We start from the raw sequence: 14160 nt of genomic DNA, 5'->3' as shown, positions 1-14160 counted from the left end.
TGTCTGTATATGTGGATGGCTTCATGAACGAATCTTTGTTGATAGCCAGTGGGCTTGCAGAGTACCTTCGTATTAGAGAAATCATTTTCGTGTGAGCCAACCGCATTAAACACAATGATCAGCCACGGCCGACGTATTGGTCCTACCGTGATTAAAATCTGCCTTATGCTTACGAACACGGACCGAGACACGTCGCTTAGTTTCCCCAATGTAACTGCTGCCACAGACACAGCTTAGTTTGTAGATGCCAGGGTATTGCATATCAGGGATCTTATCCTTCACAGATGGGATCAGATCACAAATTGTATGTACTCTGTCAAATCGAGCATGGATCTTGTAATAAAGAGCATGCATCTTGTGTTTGCTCAAGATTTTGGAAATCTTTTTGGTGACCCCTGCTCTCCATAATAGAAGTTTTTGGGTTAGATCGCGTAAATATATGTGTCGTTAAAACCCACCACCACCCGACACAGCCAACTAGTAAGGGTTGTCACGTAAACAGAACGTGGCCAATTCGTCACTAGTACAGCACACTGGTGTGTTGGAGAGCCAAGCCACAACATTTACAATCTGAGTACGACGTTTCACCAGTAATTACAACTAGCTTCATCAGGCGACAGCCAGATTTGTGAAGTCTAACTGTTTCGTTCCTTATATAGAGGCGTAGATGTGGTGACCACGCAGGTGCTCTCTTGCACAATGTGAGGGGGGGATTACTGAGGCAACGTACATTATGCATGTGCATTATGCGAGCCCTTTGAACTTGTCTTTTCTGTCTATTGTGTTTATTAAAACAGCCCTGATCCCTATTGAAGTACGCTGCCCTTTGTCGGCATACATTTAAATAATGTATTATGTAATGATTCGCTTCCACAGCAGCACTAAGGCGGTAGCTATCCGAACGGTTAAAGTTATTTTCATTTCTTTAAATTTCGATAGATTATCTAATTCGTCTTGGCCAGTAGTAGCTAGTTTTGTACAAAACTTCAACATTATCAAAATAAATTGAGTGTCCTTGTTGGAACGCGTGTTCTGCTACTGCTGACAGTTGTATTTTGGAGAATTTAATATTTATCTGATGTTCTTTTAGTCTCGTGCTGATCATTCGTCCTGTTTGCCCAACATAACATTTACCACACGTGCAGTTAATCCTGTACACACCTTCTGTTGATAGCTTCGGTAATACATCTTTTGTACTCGATATTAATTTATGTATTTTATGTACCATGCCAAATCTGACTCGGATGTTTTGTTTTCCCACACATCTGGCTAGTTTATCAGGTACTCCCGTATTTTGATTGTTTTAATTACTTGGGCAGTTTCAATGCTGTTGTTATTTGATTTGATTTTGGTATTTAATGCCTTGTTGGTTTGTGCATCATTGTAACCGTTCATTTGCAGCCCTTCTTTAATATGTTGAATTTCACTTCTCAGACTGTGTCGGGTGGTGGCGGGTTTTAACGACACATTTATATATTTACGCGATCTAACCCAAAAACCTCTATTATGGATGATATTGGTCGCGAAAGCCTACGTGTTAAACTGACTCCTGCTATGTATTGCAAGGTGATGGTTTTGATTGGGTCCTCATATGGTTCTTTCCCAATGGTTGGAGTGATAGCTTTACATATTGTGTGGTCCGCATATCCATTCATCTTGAGAGCTTGGTGCACGTATTCCAGTTCACTGGCTAGGTGATGATGGTCGGAAATACATCGAGCTCTATGGTGTAGAGTTTTGATGAGGGGATTCTTCTGGGATGCATGGTGGGAGTCGGGTTTAGGTAGGCATCTGTATGAGTTGCTTTCCTGTAGACAGAGTGTCCCATTGAGCCATCTGGTCTCTTTTTGATTAGAACACCCAAGAATGGTAGCTTGCCATCCTTTTCCACCTCCATGGTGAATTTGATGGCTGGGTGTATGGAATTAATGTGGTTGAGGAATTGGTTCAGAGCTGGTCGGCCATGTGGCCAGATAACGAACGGGTCATCTACGTACCTCTTCCACAAGGACGAACAAAGAGTGGATGCCTCGATGACATCTGTCTCAAATTTGTCCATGAAAACATTGGCTACAACTGGAGAAAAAGGAGATTCCATTGAGGTACCTTCAACTTGTTTGTAGAATGTTACATTCCAGATGAAGTAAGTGTTGGTGAGGCAGTGTCTCACCAGGGCCAGTACATCAGCATTCAGTCCTTGTTGGACCAAATCTTCAATGATTGCAATGGTGTCAAGCACAGGAACTTTGGTGAACAAAGAAACTACATGTAAACTAACGAGCAAATCACCTAGAGATAGTGAGATATCCTTAATTAAGGATTCCAAGTGAGCCGAGTTACGTACAACTGAGGTGGTCTTACCAGTGAATGGTTACAAGGTCTCAAACAGAAATTGGGCCAGTTTGTAGGTGGCGGAGTCAATGATGTAGACGATGGGACGAAGGGGTGTACCTTCTTTCTGTTTTTTTGGTAAGCCATACATTCTGGGAGGTCTATCAAAAGAGGGTTTTAAGGAAACCATTTGGTTTGTTCAATTAAGAGGCTGTTGGTGGGATCTCTTTAAATTTTTGTTTAGCTACCATCATTAAGTAGGTCCTGAATTTTGTTATTGTATGTGGTTTTGTTCATAATGATCGTGGCATTGCCCTTGTCGGCTGAGAGGATGACGATGTCATCAAAACTGATGTGTCTTGGCATTTTTGAGGATTGCATCGATTTCCGATTTTGCTACATCTGCAGATTTGAAACACGGTAGGACCAACACGTCGGCCGTGGCTGATCATTGTTTTAATGCGGTTGGCTCACACGAAATTGATTTCTGTAAGACAAAGGTACTTTGTAAGCCCACTGGCTATTAACAAAGATTCGTTCATGAAGCCATCCACATATATAGACACAGACAATTTCAACCGAGAGGATGGGTACAAACTCAGCAATCACTGGAACGACGGCATCAACCAGTTTAAGTCATAACTGGCTGTGATGTTCCCATCCTGCCACCTTCCGATGTTAGTTTTTATTTTCCCCGTGGCTTCGGCTCTTCGAGTTTACATTAACAGGTTAAACATAATTTTCACACCAACATAGCCACCTCCGTGCGCCGACCTCGATGTGGCGGCTCTGCGATTTCACATTAACATGCTAATCTCTCACATTAACATTACTAGCCCCACCCACTTCGTTTATGACCCTTGGGCTACACCCATTTTACACCTTTAAAACAGTCTGCCTCAGCAGCTTTCCCCCTCTTTTTTCGTCCTGATGACGTTCGCATGTGTTGTCATCGAAACGTTTTTATTTTTATTCGTTTGAACCTATCTACGTGACTTTACCGAAAGACCAAAGAATATTAATTCCTGCAGTCACGAAAGCTTTAAGACAACATTGTAATCGTGTTTAATTTCGTTGGGTTTTTTTTCTTCGTATGGTCTCATTTGGAAGTGGGGCATGGTATCGCAACTGCACTTACCATCTGGTTTTAAATTAAGGTTTTTGATTGAGTGATTAGATTTAGGGGCTTGGAATAGAGTGCTCATTATGATTGTAGGGCAAATTGCGTAGGCAATTTCACACACGATTTCTTCCCGGCAGTGTGCATGGGCTGTCCAGCAATGCCCCCAGCAGACCAAATGGCATATTTCCAATTCACAGTCAATGGAGTGAGAAGGGTCGTGGGTGCGAGGCATAACCAAAACCAAGCAAAGACATAACACCCCTAGGGGCTCAAGGGGTGCTCTGATTAATTAAAACAATATATGGGTACATCAAATAGCTCAAGTTCAAATGGTAATAAACATAACAGACTCATTAACATAAAATATAATTAATTATATCATTTCCATCGTGTCTGTATCTCTCTTCTATCACCTCGTTGCGTCACTACAGTAGAACTCCAGTTATCCGGGGTAATGTGGGAGACACCTACCCCAGATGCAGTTATCTGTGGTGAGTTATCTTGTGTTTCACTCGGGTATCCAAGATTTGGACCCCAGATAAACCCCGGATAAATGGAGTTCTCTCTCGTATATCTCGGGTTTACACCGAGGCATTTACCCTGGATAATTGGACAAACGCCCGCGCAGGTTTGACATTCAGAAATGGTTATGGCTTTATTGGCGACCTATCGTGGGTGGAGCATGACAGCCGTGTCCAAATTGGAAATGACCATCAACGAATACAAGCCAAACTGTCCCCGTGTCACTATTGTTTACAATTTCCTGCCTTGCGAAAGAGACGATGGATATTCGTGAACCCTGATCATGTTAACTTCAAGATATTGGCTGCTTAAAATCAAATGCTAATTTTCCGGTTGAACCCACATATCTCCGTTTTCGCATCACCAAGAGCAGGCCAAACGTCCTGACGTTGTAATAGCCGCATACCTTTCAGCCACTATCATATCTCGTAATGCCCTCATTCGATTTCAAATCGTGTCCAGGGGTGATTCGGTACATTGTAATCTCTACATTGTCTGTGAGACGAGCACCACCTGCCGAGGCTGCAAGCTAAGTGCAGAGAAGCAAACTGGCTGTGTAACGGAGAGATTGGGACCCGGTCGTTATGTCCTTGGTATTTTAGGGGCCGTCCATAAATGACGTCACGCACCTAGGGAGGGGGGGTTAGACATTTGTGACGATGTGTGACAAGGGGGGGGGGGGGTTGAGATATGTGACGTCACATAAAAATGTGCAACTTTAAATAAATATAGACAACACGTTCTACTTAATTAAATAGACTTTAGTAAATATTTTATCCTACAACATCAGAGTGCAGCGCCACATTAAATACACACTACAATGACAATAGTTTAAAGCGATTTGAAACATGTTGTAGTTTTTTTTTTGGGGGGGGGGGCAGAGCTTTTTGACATCATATTTGAGGGGGGTCTGACTTTTTGTGACGCCGTGTGACGATGGGGAGGGGGGGGTTCGAAATCGCGTGACGTCATTTATGGACGGCCCCTTACTACAAGTAAAGGGCACCGGTGCAAACGAGCAAGCCCCATGCACACTTGATTTGGAGTCACGTTGACACCACAGTGATCCCAATTGTATCCCTATCGCTGCATTAGGAGTTGTATTTCGAGATGAAAACTGTCAGCGAAGTTCTCAGAGTTGCTTTGGGAATGGCATGGGAGGTGATGTCACTATGACTCGTGACGTCACACAAAATGTCGCCCTCGCCCGACACTCGACCGCGCACTTTCATGCTCTTTCGAAGGACGTTTACTCTGTATCGCTGGTCATCCCGCGTTCAGGCTAAAGGGTGCAGCCCAGCAATCGCTTGCTGTTACTACTCATGGTGGAAGGGCTTCCATTTGTAGGGAACTCTAGAGAGCCTCCGTAGAGGGTATTTTGGCCTTCTCTTCCAGGCTGGACAGACATTTTGTATGCCGAAGTATCCCTCACTCAACCACACCACAAGCAACCTGCCTATCGACTGTTGTGTCCCCAGTTGTACTCCTGGGTGGACAGAGGTGGAGGGGGGGGATTCAAGCCCATTGTTCCAACTTTTGACCTTTGGTTTTCTAACCTCTACACCACGACAACAATCTGCATACCACGCATATGCACATAAACAAAAGTATAAAGTTATTTAAAATGCATTTAATCTATTCAAACTCTTTTTTATTTTACCAGGTAAAGCCCACTGAGCTATTTCGTTCTTTTTCAGAAGCGACCTGGCCACAAATGATAGCTCAACGAAGTGGCTTATCACGTGGACATTTATAGCAGCCAAGTACTCTAAAGGCACGTTTCTAAAAGGGGAAGGAAAAAATGGAAGACGCGGAGAAAAATCCGCACGACCACGGGGAGAACATGCATACTCCAAATATACAGCAAGTGTCAGGGTCAGGATCCAACCCACGACCTCCTGCATACCAGGCGAGGGAGTTAACATCTTGCCACCGCGCCGCCTTCTAGTCATTTCGTCAGCGACTCTAAACTAACGACGGCTCCTTCCCTCCCCGTGGCAGTGCCATTCCAGGAGACGCCGGCGTACACGAACCGGCGGCGCCAATTCTCAACCACCTCCGCCGCCGCCGCCGCCGCGGCGCCCGGCTCCGCCGCTCACTGCCGCAGCTTGGCTCGCGCCGAGAGCGAGAACAACCTCCTGTCCTCGTCCATCCGCCGCGGCACCGCCGGGCTCTGCGTCATGACCATCGCGGCCGGGCGCGCCGGCAACGGCGCGGGCGGCACCCGCGGCTCGGCGGGCGCCAACTGCGGAGCCGGGGCCCAGCGGGCGGATCAGTGGAGCGGCCCTGCACGCTCACCCGCGCTCGCCGTACGCGGCCTGCCGCCGCAGTTCCTTGGCCAGCTGGGCGGCAGCTCGGAGGGCAGCGCCCGCTCGGCCGGCAGCTCGCCGCGCTCGCGCAGCCGCTCGCCGTCGCTGCACCGCGTGGCCGAGGAGGAGGAGGCGGCGCTCGGGGCGGACAAGACGGAGCCCCCGTGCAGTGCACCTCCCGTCGGGATGGCCGCCGGTCGGACGGGGGGAGTGGCGGCGGCATCTGTGGCAGTCCCGAATCATCAGCAGCAGAGGCTGACCTCTGTGAGCACACAGCCGAAACCGGCGCAGAAGCCAGCGCCGAAGCATCGGAAAGTACATCGCAGGTCAGCGTTAAGAGTGTCACCAAGCTGATACGAATGCCAAGTGCTGTTTTCTGGGTTGGCTTCCCAAATCGTTTTCCAACTCCTAAAACTTAATTTGGATTGCAAGTGGATGCCACATACGTTTTAAAATAGTTACACGAGGAGCGCGCAAGGGCTTGTTATCTTCACACTAGGAGCCCGGAGGCAATTTTGGAAATGCTGCTTTCATTCATCTTTATCTCCAAATGAGAACGTTTGTTTACTTTTCATGAACATTTACTCCCTCGCCATAGAGAGATGATGATGAAAATGAGGCTGAATTGATACTAATTGGCTTTTTTCCGAATTAATTTACAAGGTCAAATTTATTTAACCCACCACCAACTCTGATCAAGGATGATCCTGAATTTACTTTTAATGAAAATCCCATTTGAAAGTGTTTTCACATATGTGAGGTGTCACATAGTTGTAAGACGCCCTTCGGAGGTGTGAATTTGTATTCCAAATATAGAGCTCAGAGCACGTGTGACATTGAACTAGGGAACAATCCAGAAAAATAGGTTTAAAAAGTGCATATTGGGCACATTCTGAGAAGTGAAGGTTAAAGAGGGAAGTTTTGGAATTGGTGTTGGGAAAGACACCAAGGCGGTGGCATAACATTCGGACACTGCTTTACAACTTGAAGGAAGGTGGAGGGGTGTGGGGTGCTTGCAGTGATATGAAGAGGAGAGCTCAAGGTTGGGCGGGTTGCAGGGAGCTTTGAGGCAAAGGCCCAGCCATTGCGCAAGAGGACTAAATAGAGAGAGAGGCATATTCCATTGCCACGGCAGTGTTGAGACTGCGCAGCAAATGATCCAAGTGAGAAGTAGTTCCACCCCGAGTAAGTCGTGAACTCAGACTTCATTACGTCTACAGCTCAGCGCGTCGCACATCAGGGAATCACTCCTGCCAGACGCCACCCCGAATCACCTTTCTATCCCCTCCTTTTATCCGCTCGTCTGGAACTCTTCGTGTCTCCTAACAGGTCCCCCAACTTTCGATTTAAAGCTTTCGTGACTGCAGGGATTCATCTTCTTGGACTTTCGGTAAAGTCACGTAGAAGGGAAATAATAAAATAATAAAAATATAACATCATAAAACACAATTCTCACGACGTGTCGGCCACAACGCTAGCAGCCGTCCTCAGGTGAAGAACAGGGCTGTCGGAAAGACAGCGTCTGAATGAACACCACCATGCTTGGCAGCGTATATTTAAGCTGGATTAGAGGAGGAGGGTGCCTTGACAAAGAAATTTGCATATCAACAGAGGGACCTAGCACACCCATGGAAAATGCAGATATGGGACCAGTCACCACTTGTGGAATGTGCAGGCGACGGGGGGGGGGCATCAAAGTCATACCACGCTCGTGCACCATGCAGGACCAGCAGCAATAAAGGGAGGAAGTAGGACCAGCAGGAAGTAGGACCCCAACCTTCCAATCAGATTGTGCGCCCTCGCCATGTGACAGCTCCTCGCCAATGAGAGTCGAGCGCTTGCCGTGTGTGAACTCACGAGCCGTTAGAGCCGGTGACTAATGTTTTATTTCTTAATTTTAGGGTTCCCCTATCGGCGTCCCCTCACAAAAGCACATCCGAGCCTCGTGGCAGTTCAAGTCTAGGAACCAGCAGGTGGCAGCATTGAATGCTTTAACGTAGTGTGCCTCACTCATTTTCCACTTTTCAGGGCCATAACTTAAAGCTTTTGTGACTGCAGGAATTCATATTCTTGGGTCTTTCAGTAAAGTCATGTAGATAGGTTCAAATTAAATTTCAATTTTTGTTATTTTATTTGAACCTATCTACCGAAAGACCCAATAATATGAATTTTCAGGGCAAATTCAAAGTGGCCACTTTCAGGGTCACTTTTCACCGATAAGACATCATCGGTGTGAGGGCTGCCGTACATTTGAAACCATTGGGGTTTGACAGCACAACGATGGGGTACTACAGGGGCCGCACGAAAGTCCACCAGGAGCCACGCTAAAGGCTGCCAGTGGCCCGCGAAGAACACTGCGTTAACAGCATCTGAGCTAACGCGAGGTGCTGATGATGAATAATGGTTAAGGTTTTGTCAAAGAGGGGCATGATGTTAAGGGGGACATTTTTTGAACAGAAATTACATTTAGATTTTGAGAAGAGGGCATATTTTAATTATTTTTCGTCAGTTTGGATAATTCCTGAAACATACAACAAAAAATACTTACATTAATCACTAAATGTTTTTTTATGAAGATATTTTATATATAATGTTATATATATCATTATGAAAATAAAACCACATTTTCAGAGTGACCGCTCGTGGGACAAACTGCACCATACCTTCACACAAAGGCTAAGGTAATCCAGATAGCCGTACAAATCTGTTGGGGCAAGTGCTGATAGTGAAATCACATTTACTTTTGTCTATATAGTAATTTCCCTATTATTTTTGTGTATTATATATAAATGGATCACCCTTTATATCACAAACACCGCCAAAGTGGATGGTGCAGTTATCCAGCTCAATAAGAACACACCACAAAGCACATCTATCCATGAAAACATGTATTTAAAAAAATACCCACAATGCTCCACACTACTGACTCGACTACTGCAACGCCTTACTGGTTGAGATACCGAGCAAAGTACTGAGCAGACACCAGCTTGCAACTGCTAGAGCGCTTACACGTGGAATATTTTTCTGTCTTTTCCTGGATTTCTGTTTGCACATAGTCACTTTAAGATGTTTTCTTGTTCATGTTTTTGTTTCATGTTTTTGTTTTTTGTTTGTTGCGGTTGCACCAGATTCAAGAGCCGAATGGCTCACAGGGCTATACCAAATAAATGAAACTGAAACTGAAACGTACACCATTCTGTGAGCACATTACACCAGTCCTCTTATCTCTTCATTGGCTACCGGTCAAATTCCGAGTGGAACTTAAGATACCGCTATTAACCTATAAGCCTATAAAAGGGCTCACCCCACATTACTTGCAGCAACTCATACATATATATAATCCACCAGAGTTCTCAAGATGTTCTGACCTCCAACTGCTCAGCTCTCCCAGTTATAGGTGATCGGGCTTTTGTTAGCGTGACACCCAAGCTATGGAACGTCTTGCCACTTGAAATCAGGCAATCAGAGTAGGTAGATATATTTAAGTCTGCTTGAAACTCCATCTATTTAAACTGGACTTCCCTCTTTAGTTCAGTCGGTTGCCCTGGTTTGTTTTTGTTTACTGATTTTCATGCATTGCGTATTGGGATCCTAGGATGGAATACGCATTATAAATTAGAAGTATTATTACTGCGTTGAATCTCTGTTAACAAAAAAACAATGTAATGATGCAATCGTATTTATGCCGTTGTGCATAATTCAAGGTCTCTCACAACTTCTAATTACCAATTGTGTAACACCATCCCTCTGCTGGTGGCCCTGAGCCAGTCAGAGATTTCACATTGTCACTGTGGAGGTCAGATTTTCCATAGGCCAGCAGCCACTGTTGACTTCCCATCGTTGTAGTACAGTTGAGCTGCTGTCCACGATCCTATTACCCATGTCTTTTCCTATCCATGGGAGCTATAGGGCCAATGAAAACTCCTATTTTCCGTGGCCGTATTCTTCCTACTATTTACAATTTAGCGGTGAATGTTTTTTTAATCCATGAAAAAGTGGAATATATTTTCGGATAGCATCGCGGATAAGAGGATCTACGATTTCAGTCGCCCTAAATCGCCCACATTGCTGGTACTTACTAATCAACAAGAGAGCTCAAACAAGACAGATAGTACAGAGGAGGAAACCCCGCATGAACCAGATGGTACAAACGAGAAAAAAAAACGTCAGCTATTCCTCAATCACATTGTGACCGTGACAGTTGATGACCTGGTTGTACAGTCGGGAGGGGTGGGGTGTGAATCATTTGACATCGACTGCTTTCTGCGTTTAGTTTGTTGTCCTTCCCCTCGCAATCCCCCGATTAGCACGGTTGGCTACGTACGGTGCAAATGAGGTTCGACATATGTACACGCGTACTGATGGCCATCGTATTCTCCTTGCAGCGCCAGCCTGGCTGGAAAGGACCACCTCCCCATCGTGAGCCAGGCCATGAGCCAGGCCCAACCGTTCACGCTGATGGCCCCTCCGCCGGGCAGAGGGGGCCCCAAGCACCGCCTCTACAGCGCCGTGCCCGGGCGCACCTTCGTGGTGGTGCGGTCCCACCAGCCGCAGGGCGAAGGGGAGATCTCACTGAGCCGCGGGGAGAGAGTCAAAGGTGAGGATGGGGGCGCCGCGGGCGGCTTGGCTCATCGTGGCCGCATCTTGAGCCTCTGAGCCGGTGACCTGAAGCAGTTGCTGTCGAGCGACGATCCAGCACAGCGCTCGCTAGTTCAGTCCAGTCCCATACTCATCGGCGGGCAGTCATCTGTTATCACTCTTCTGTCGGTACTGCCGGTAGTTGATTGACCTCTGAACCTTGCTCAGTGATTCCTTCACCTGTTTGAGGACTCAGTCCATCAGACTGACGGTTTAGTCCCATCGTCCACGCCCTGTTTAACCACCCCCCTGCGGGCCACAACACTTTCTCGTTCTGCTTCTTTGCTCGCACTGCTCGACTTTGGGGGTTCCTCTGAGAATTTTATTTTCCGAAACTTTGTAACCCTGCTCAATTCAAGACGCGTGTTACCCATCATCTGTGTAACACTTAGACTTTCGCGACCAATATCATCCATGAAATAGTTTTTTTTAGGTTAGATCGCCTGATGATGCTAGTTGTAATTACTGGCGAAACGTCGTACTCAGATGGTAAATGTTGTGTATTTTCTCTCCAACACACCGGTGTGCTGTACGAGTAACGAATTGGCATGTTCTATTTATGTGACAAACCATACAAATTGGCTGTGTCGGGTGGTGGGGGGGGTTTAACAACACATTTATATTTACGCGATCTACCCAGAAACACTTGTAATTTACCCATCATCCATTACATCCCGAAGAGCACTGTTTGTAAGTGGCTGCTTCCCCTTTGGACATTTGGGCCTGTGTTCAATGACCGTGATATAAAAGAAAGCACTGCTGAGATTATAGTTTCAAGTCCTTCGGTGCTGGGTGTCTCTTTTGGTCTCTAAGGGGGTCACATTTTGTGAGGCAGTCACTGAGCCAGCGCTGCTGTTGCAGGTGATGAGATAGCTCTGTTTGAGATACTGGGTTCAAGCCTTGAAAGTGTTTATTCTTCACCAGTACCTCGCAATGGCTGTGCCAGAGCCACTGAGCCGGTACTGTGTAGATGCTGCTTTTAAGCCATGGACTTTGTGCTTAAGTTTGTTTAGGTGTTTATAATGGCCATGTCAGAACTCTTGAGCAAGCTCTGCTGAGCTCAAAAATTGGACTTGTCAAGAATCCAATATTGACCTGTTCTCCCTTACCTGGCCTACACGTGGTCACTTTTAAAGAAAAAAAATAACGGATAGGGTATTTGCATAAATTAATGTTTTTTTGTGTCCTTTATTTTTACAGATGCTCTGGTTTCCTCCCACATGTAAACACCCTATAATTGGCTGATAACACCTTCATATATAGATTACCGCAGAGTTTGGGCAATTGTTGGCATCGGCTCCTCGTGTGGCCACCTTCATGGGGTGTCTGTGGTTCCTCATGCATCCGAATCATTTTACTTCTGCGAGAGCGAGCGAATTCTGTGAATGTTAATAGTTGAAATAATGATGGTTATTGATCCAGGTGAGAGACCATTGGGTTTCACAGACCTCGGAAACTTTAGCCAAACCAACAGAGGTTTGTGCTTTGGGACTGATGATGTTCACACTCGCAAAGCTTAATGGCTAAACAGGGGCACGCTTCATATGCTCCAAACAGCCACAAGGCGGCACTTGAACGACACTGTGAATCTTTTCTGCACTCAACGTGCAGTTAGGGATGCCGGTGAGATGTAAATGGATAACAATTTCGATTTAAAGCTTTCGTGACTGCAGGGATTCATCTTCTTGGTTCTTTCGGTAAAGTCACGTAGAAGGGAAATTTTATGATGTATTTGATTGTTTTATTTTTATTATTTTATTATTTCCCTTCTACGTGACTTTACCGAAAGAACCAAGAAGATGGATAACAATTGTTGGAGGCAATCGAATTACAAGTTCCAGTTTATGTATTTATTATCATATTACCTCTTATTTTACGTAACTTTAAAAAAAATCATGATGAATGTACATTTTTGAAGAACGTGTATGTGTATTTTAACATAATGTCACGTGGACATCGTCTGCAAATGCTATTTGTCCAGGTTGCGAAGCAGTAGCATGCCCCTAGTTACAATCAGCTGTGAGTTCAAATCCCAGTCGAGGGTCCACTCAACCCATTTCTGATAAATCAACAGTGCTTGTCTCATGGATAGACTGTTCCCAGCCATTAATAAAACGTGTAATTTCCACCACCGGTTTTGGCTCAGCGGCAAAAGGAAAAAAAACACTGCCTCATTGCTCACTTGAGGAAAGGAAACACCTTGTCTTGATTCATCTAGAAATGTTAAATAAATAATTTGAAACACCTAAAGCTACAACAAAACCCTTGCTTCCGATTGTGGGGTTCCAAGCAGCCACGAGGTTACGAGATTACTCGCTACGCTCAATCCTTGTCAAGGCCTTGTTTCCATGGCAACCAAGTGTCGGCTGACTGCCACGTTCGGGCCAAGGAAATGTGCATGTCCTTTCCCCCCACCGCTCTAAGGGGTCGTCCATAAATGACGTCACGCAATTTTGGACGATTTTTGCCCCCCCCCCCCCTCGTCACACGGCGTCACAAAGTCAGACCCCCCCCCCTCAAATATGACGTCACAAAGCTCTGCCCCCCCCCCCCCCAAAAAAAAATCAAACATGCATCAAATCGCTTTAAACTATTGTCTTTGTAGTGCGTATTTAATGTGGCGCTGCACTCTGATGTTGCAGGAGAAAACATTTATTAAAAAGTCTATTTAATTAAGTAGAACGTGTTGTCTATATTTATTTAAAGTTGCGCATTTTTATGTGACGTCACATTTCTCAAACCCCCCCCCCTCGTCACACATCGTCACAAATGTCTGACCCCCCTCCCCCCTAGGTGAGTGACGTCATTTATGGACGGCTACTAAGTCAACTTAGTGATTTGCCCGTGAAGAGCTCTCTCCAAAGTTAAAACTGAATTAAATAAGGGGGGCAATGTTGACTCTGCCGTCGATGGCCGCATGCCGGCAGTCAACATCTCACATAGCCGATGTCATTTTGAATATTTTTTGCCACTGGAAACATGACAGGCGTCATTGCGATGTTACAATTCGACACCTGGGAGTCGTTGGATGTGGCTAAGACATGTGAGGCTCGTAAAGCCAACCTAACACATCCTGGCACAGCATCCATAATAAGAAGATGCTGTTGTGTGCATGTGTGTGTGTGGGAGGTTATAGGCTATAGAAATGTTTTCTCTCAGCAAGTACATTCAGACCCTCGTTCAGAAATCTGCAGCATAAAAAATATTTCAAGACTGGTGGCTGCGTCCATATGTACG

General features: G+C 45.6%; 1 protein-coding gene across 2 annotated transcripts in view; it reads left to right on the top strand.

Moving 5' to 3' along the window:
* Window positions 1–14160, top strand: part of LOC144936478 (SH3 and multiple ankyrin repeat domains protein 2-like) — a 672911-nt gene that overhangs the window by 361052 nt on the left and 297699 nt on the right. For both annotated transcript variants that reach the window (XM_078863558.1, XM_078863557.1), the window contains 2 exons: window positions 5978–6611; window positions 10671–10882. In XM_078863558.1, coding sequence (XP_078719684.1) covers window positions 5978–6611; window positions 10671–10882 — 846 coding nt within the window. The remainder of the gene's footprint in view (window positions 1–5977; window positions 6612–10670; window positions 10883–14160) is intronic.

The sequence above is a fragment of the Lampetra fluviatilis genome, chromosome 16 (assembly GCF_964198595.1).
Source record: "Lampetra fluviatilis chromosome 16, kcLamFluv1.1, whole genome shotgun sequence".
Lineage (NCBI taxonomy): Eukaryota > Metazoa > Chordata > Hyperoartia > Petromyzontiformes > Petromyzontidae > Lampetra > Lampetra fluviatilis.
The sequence above is the reverse complement of the archived record's forward strand: the minus strand, read 5'-3'. Positions and strand labels throughout refer to the sequence as shown.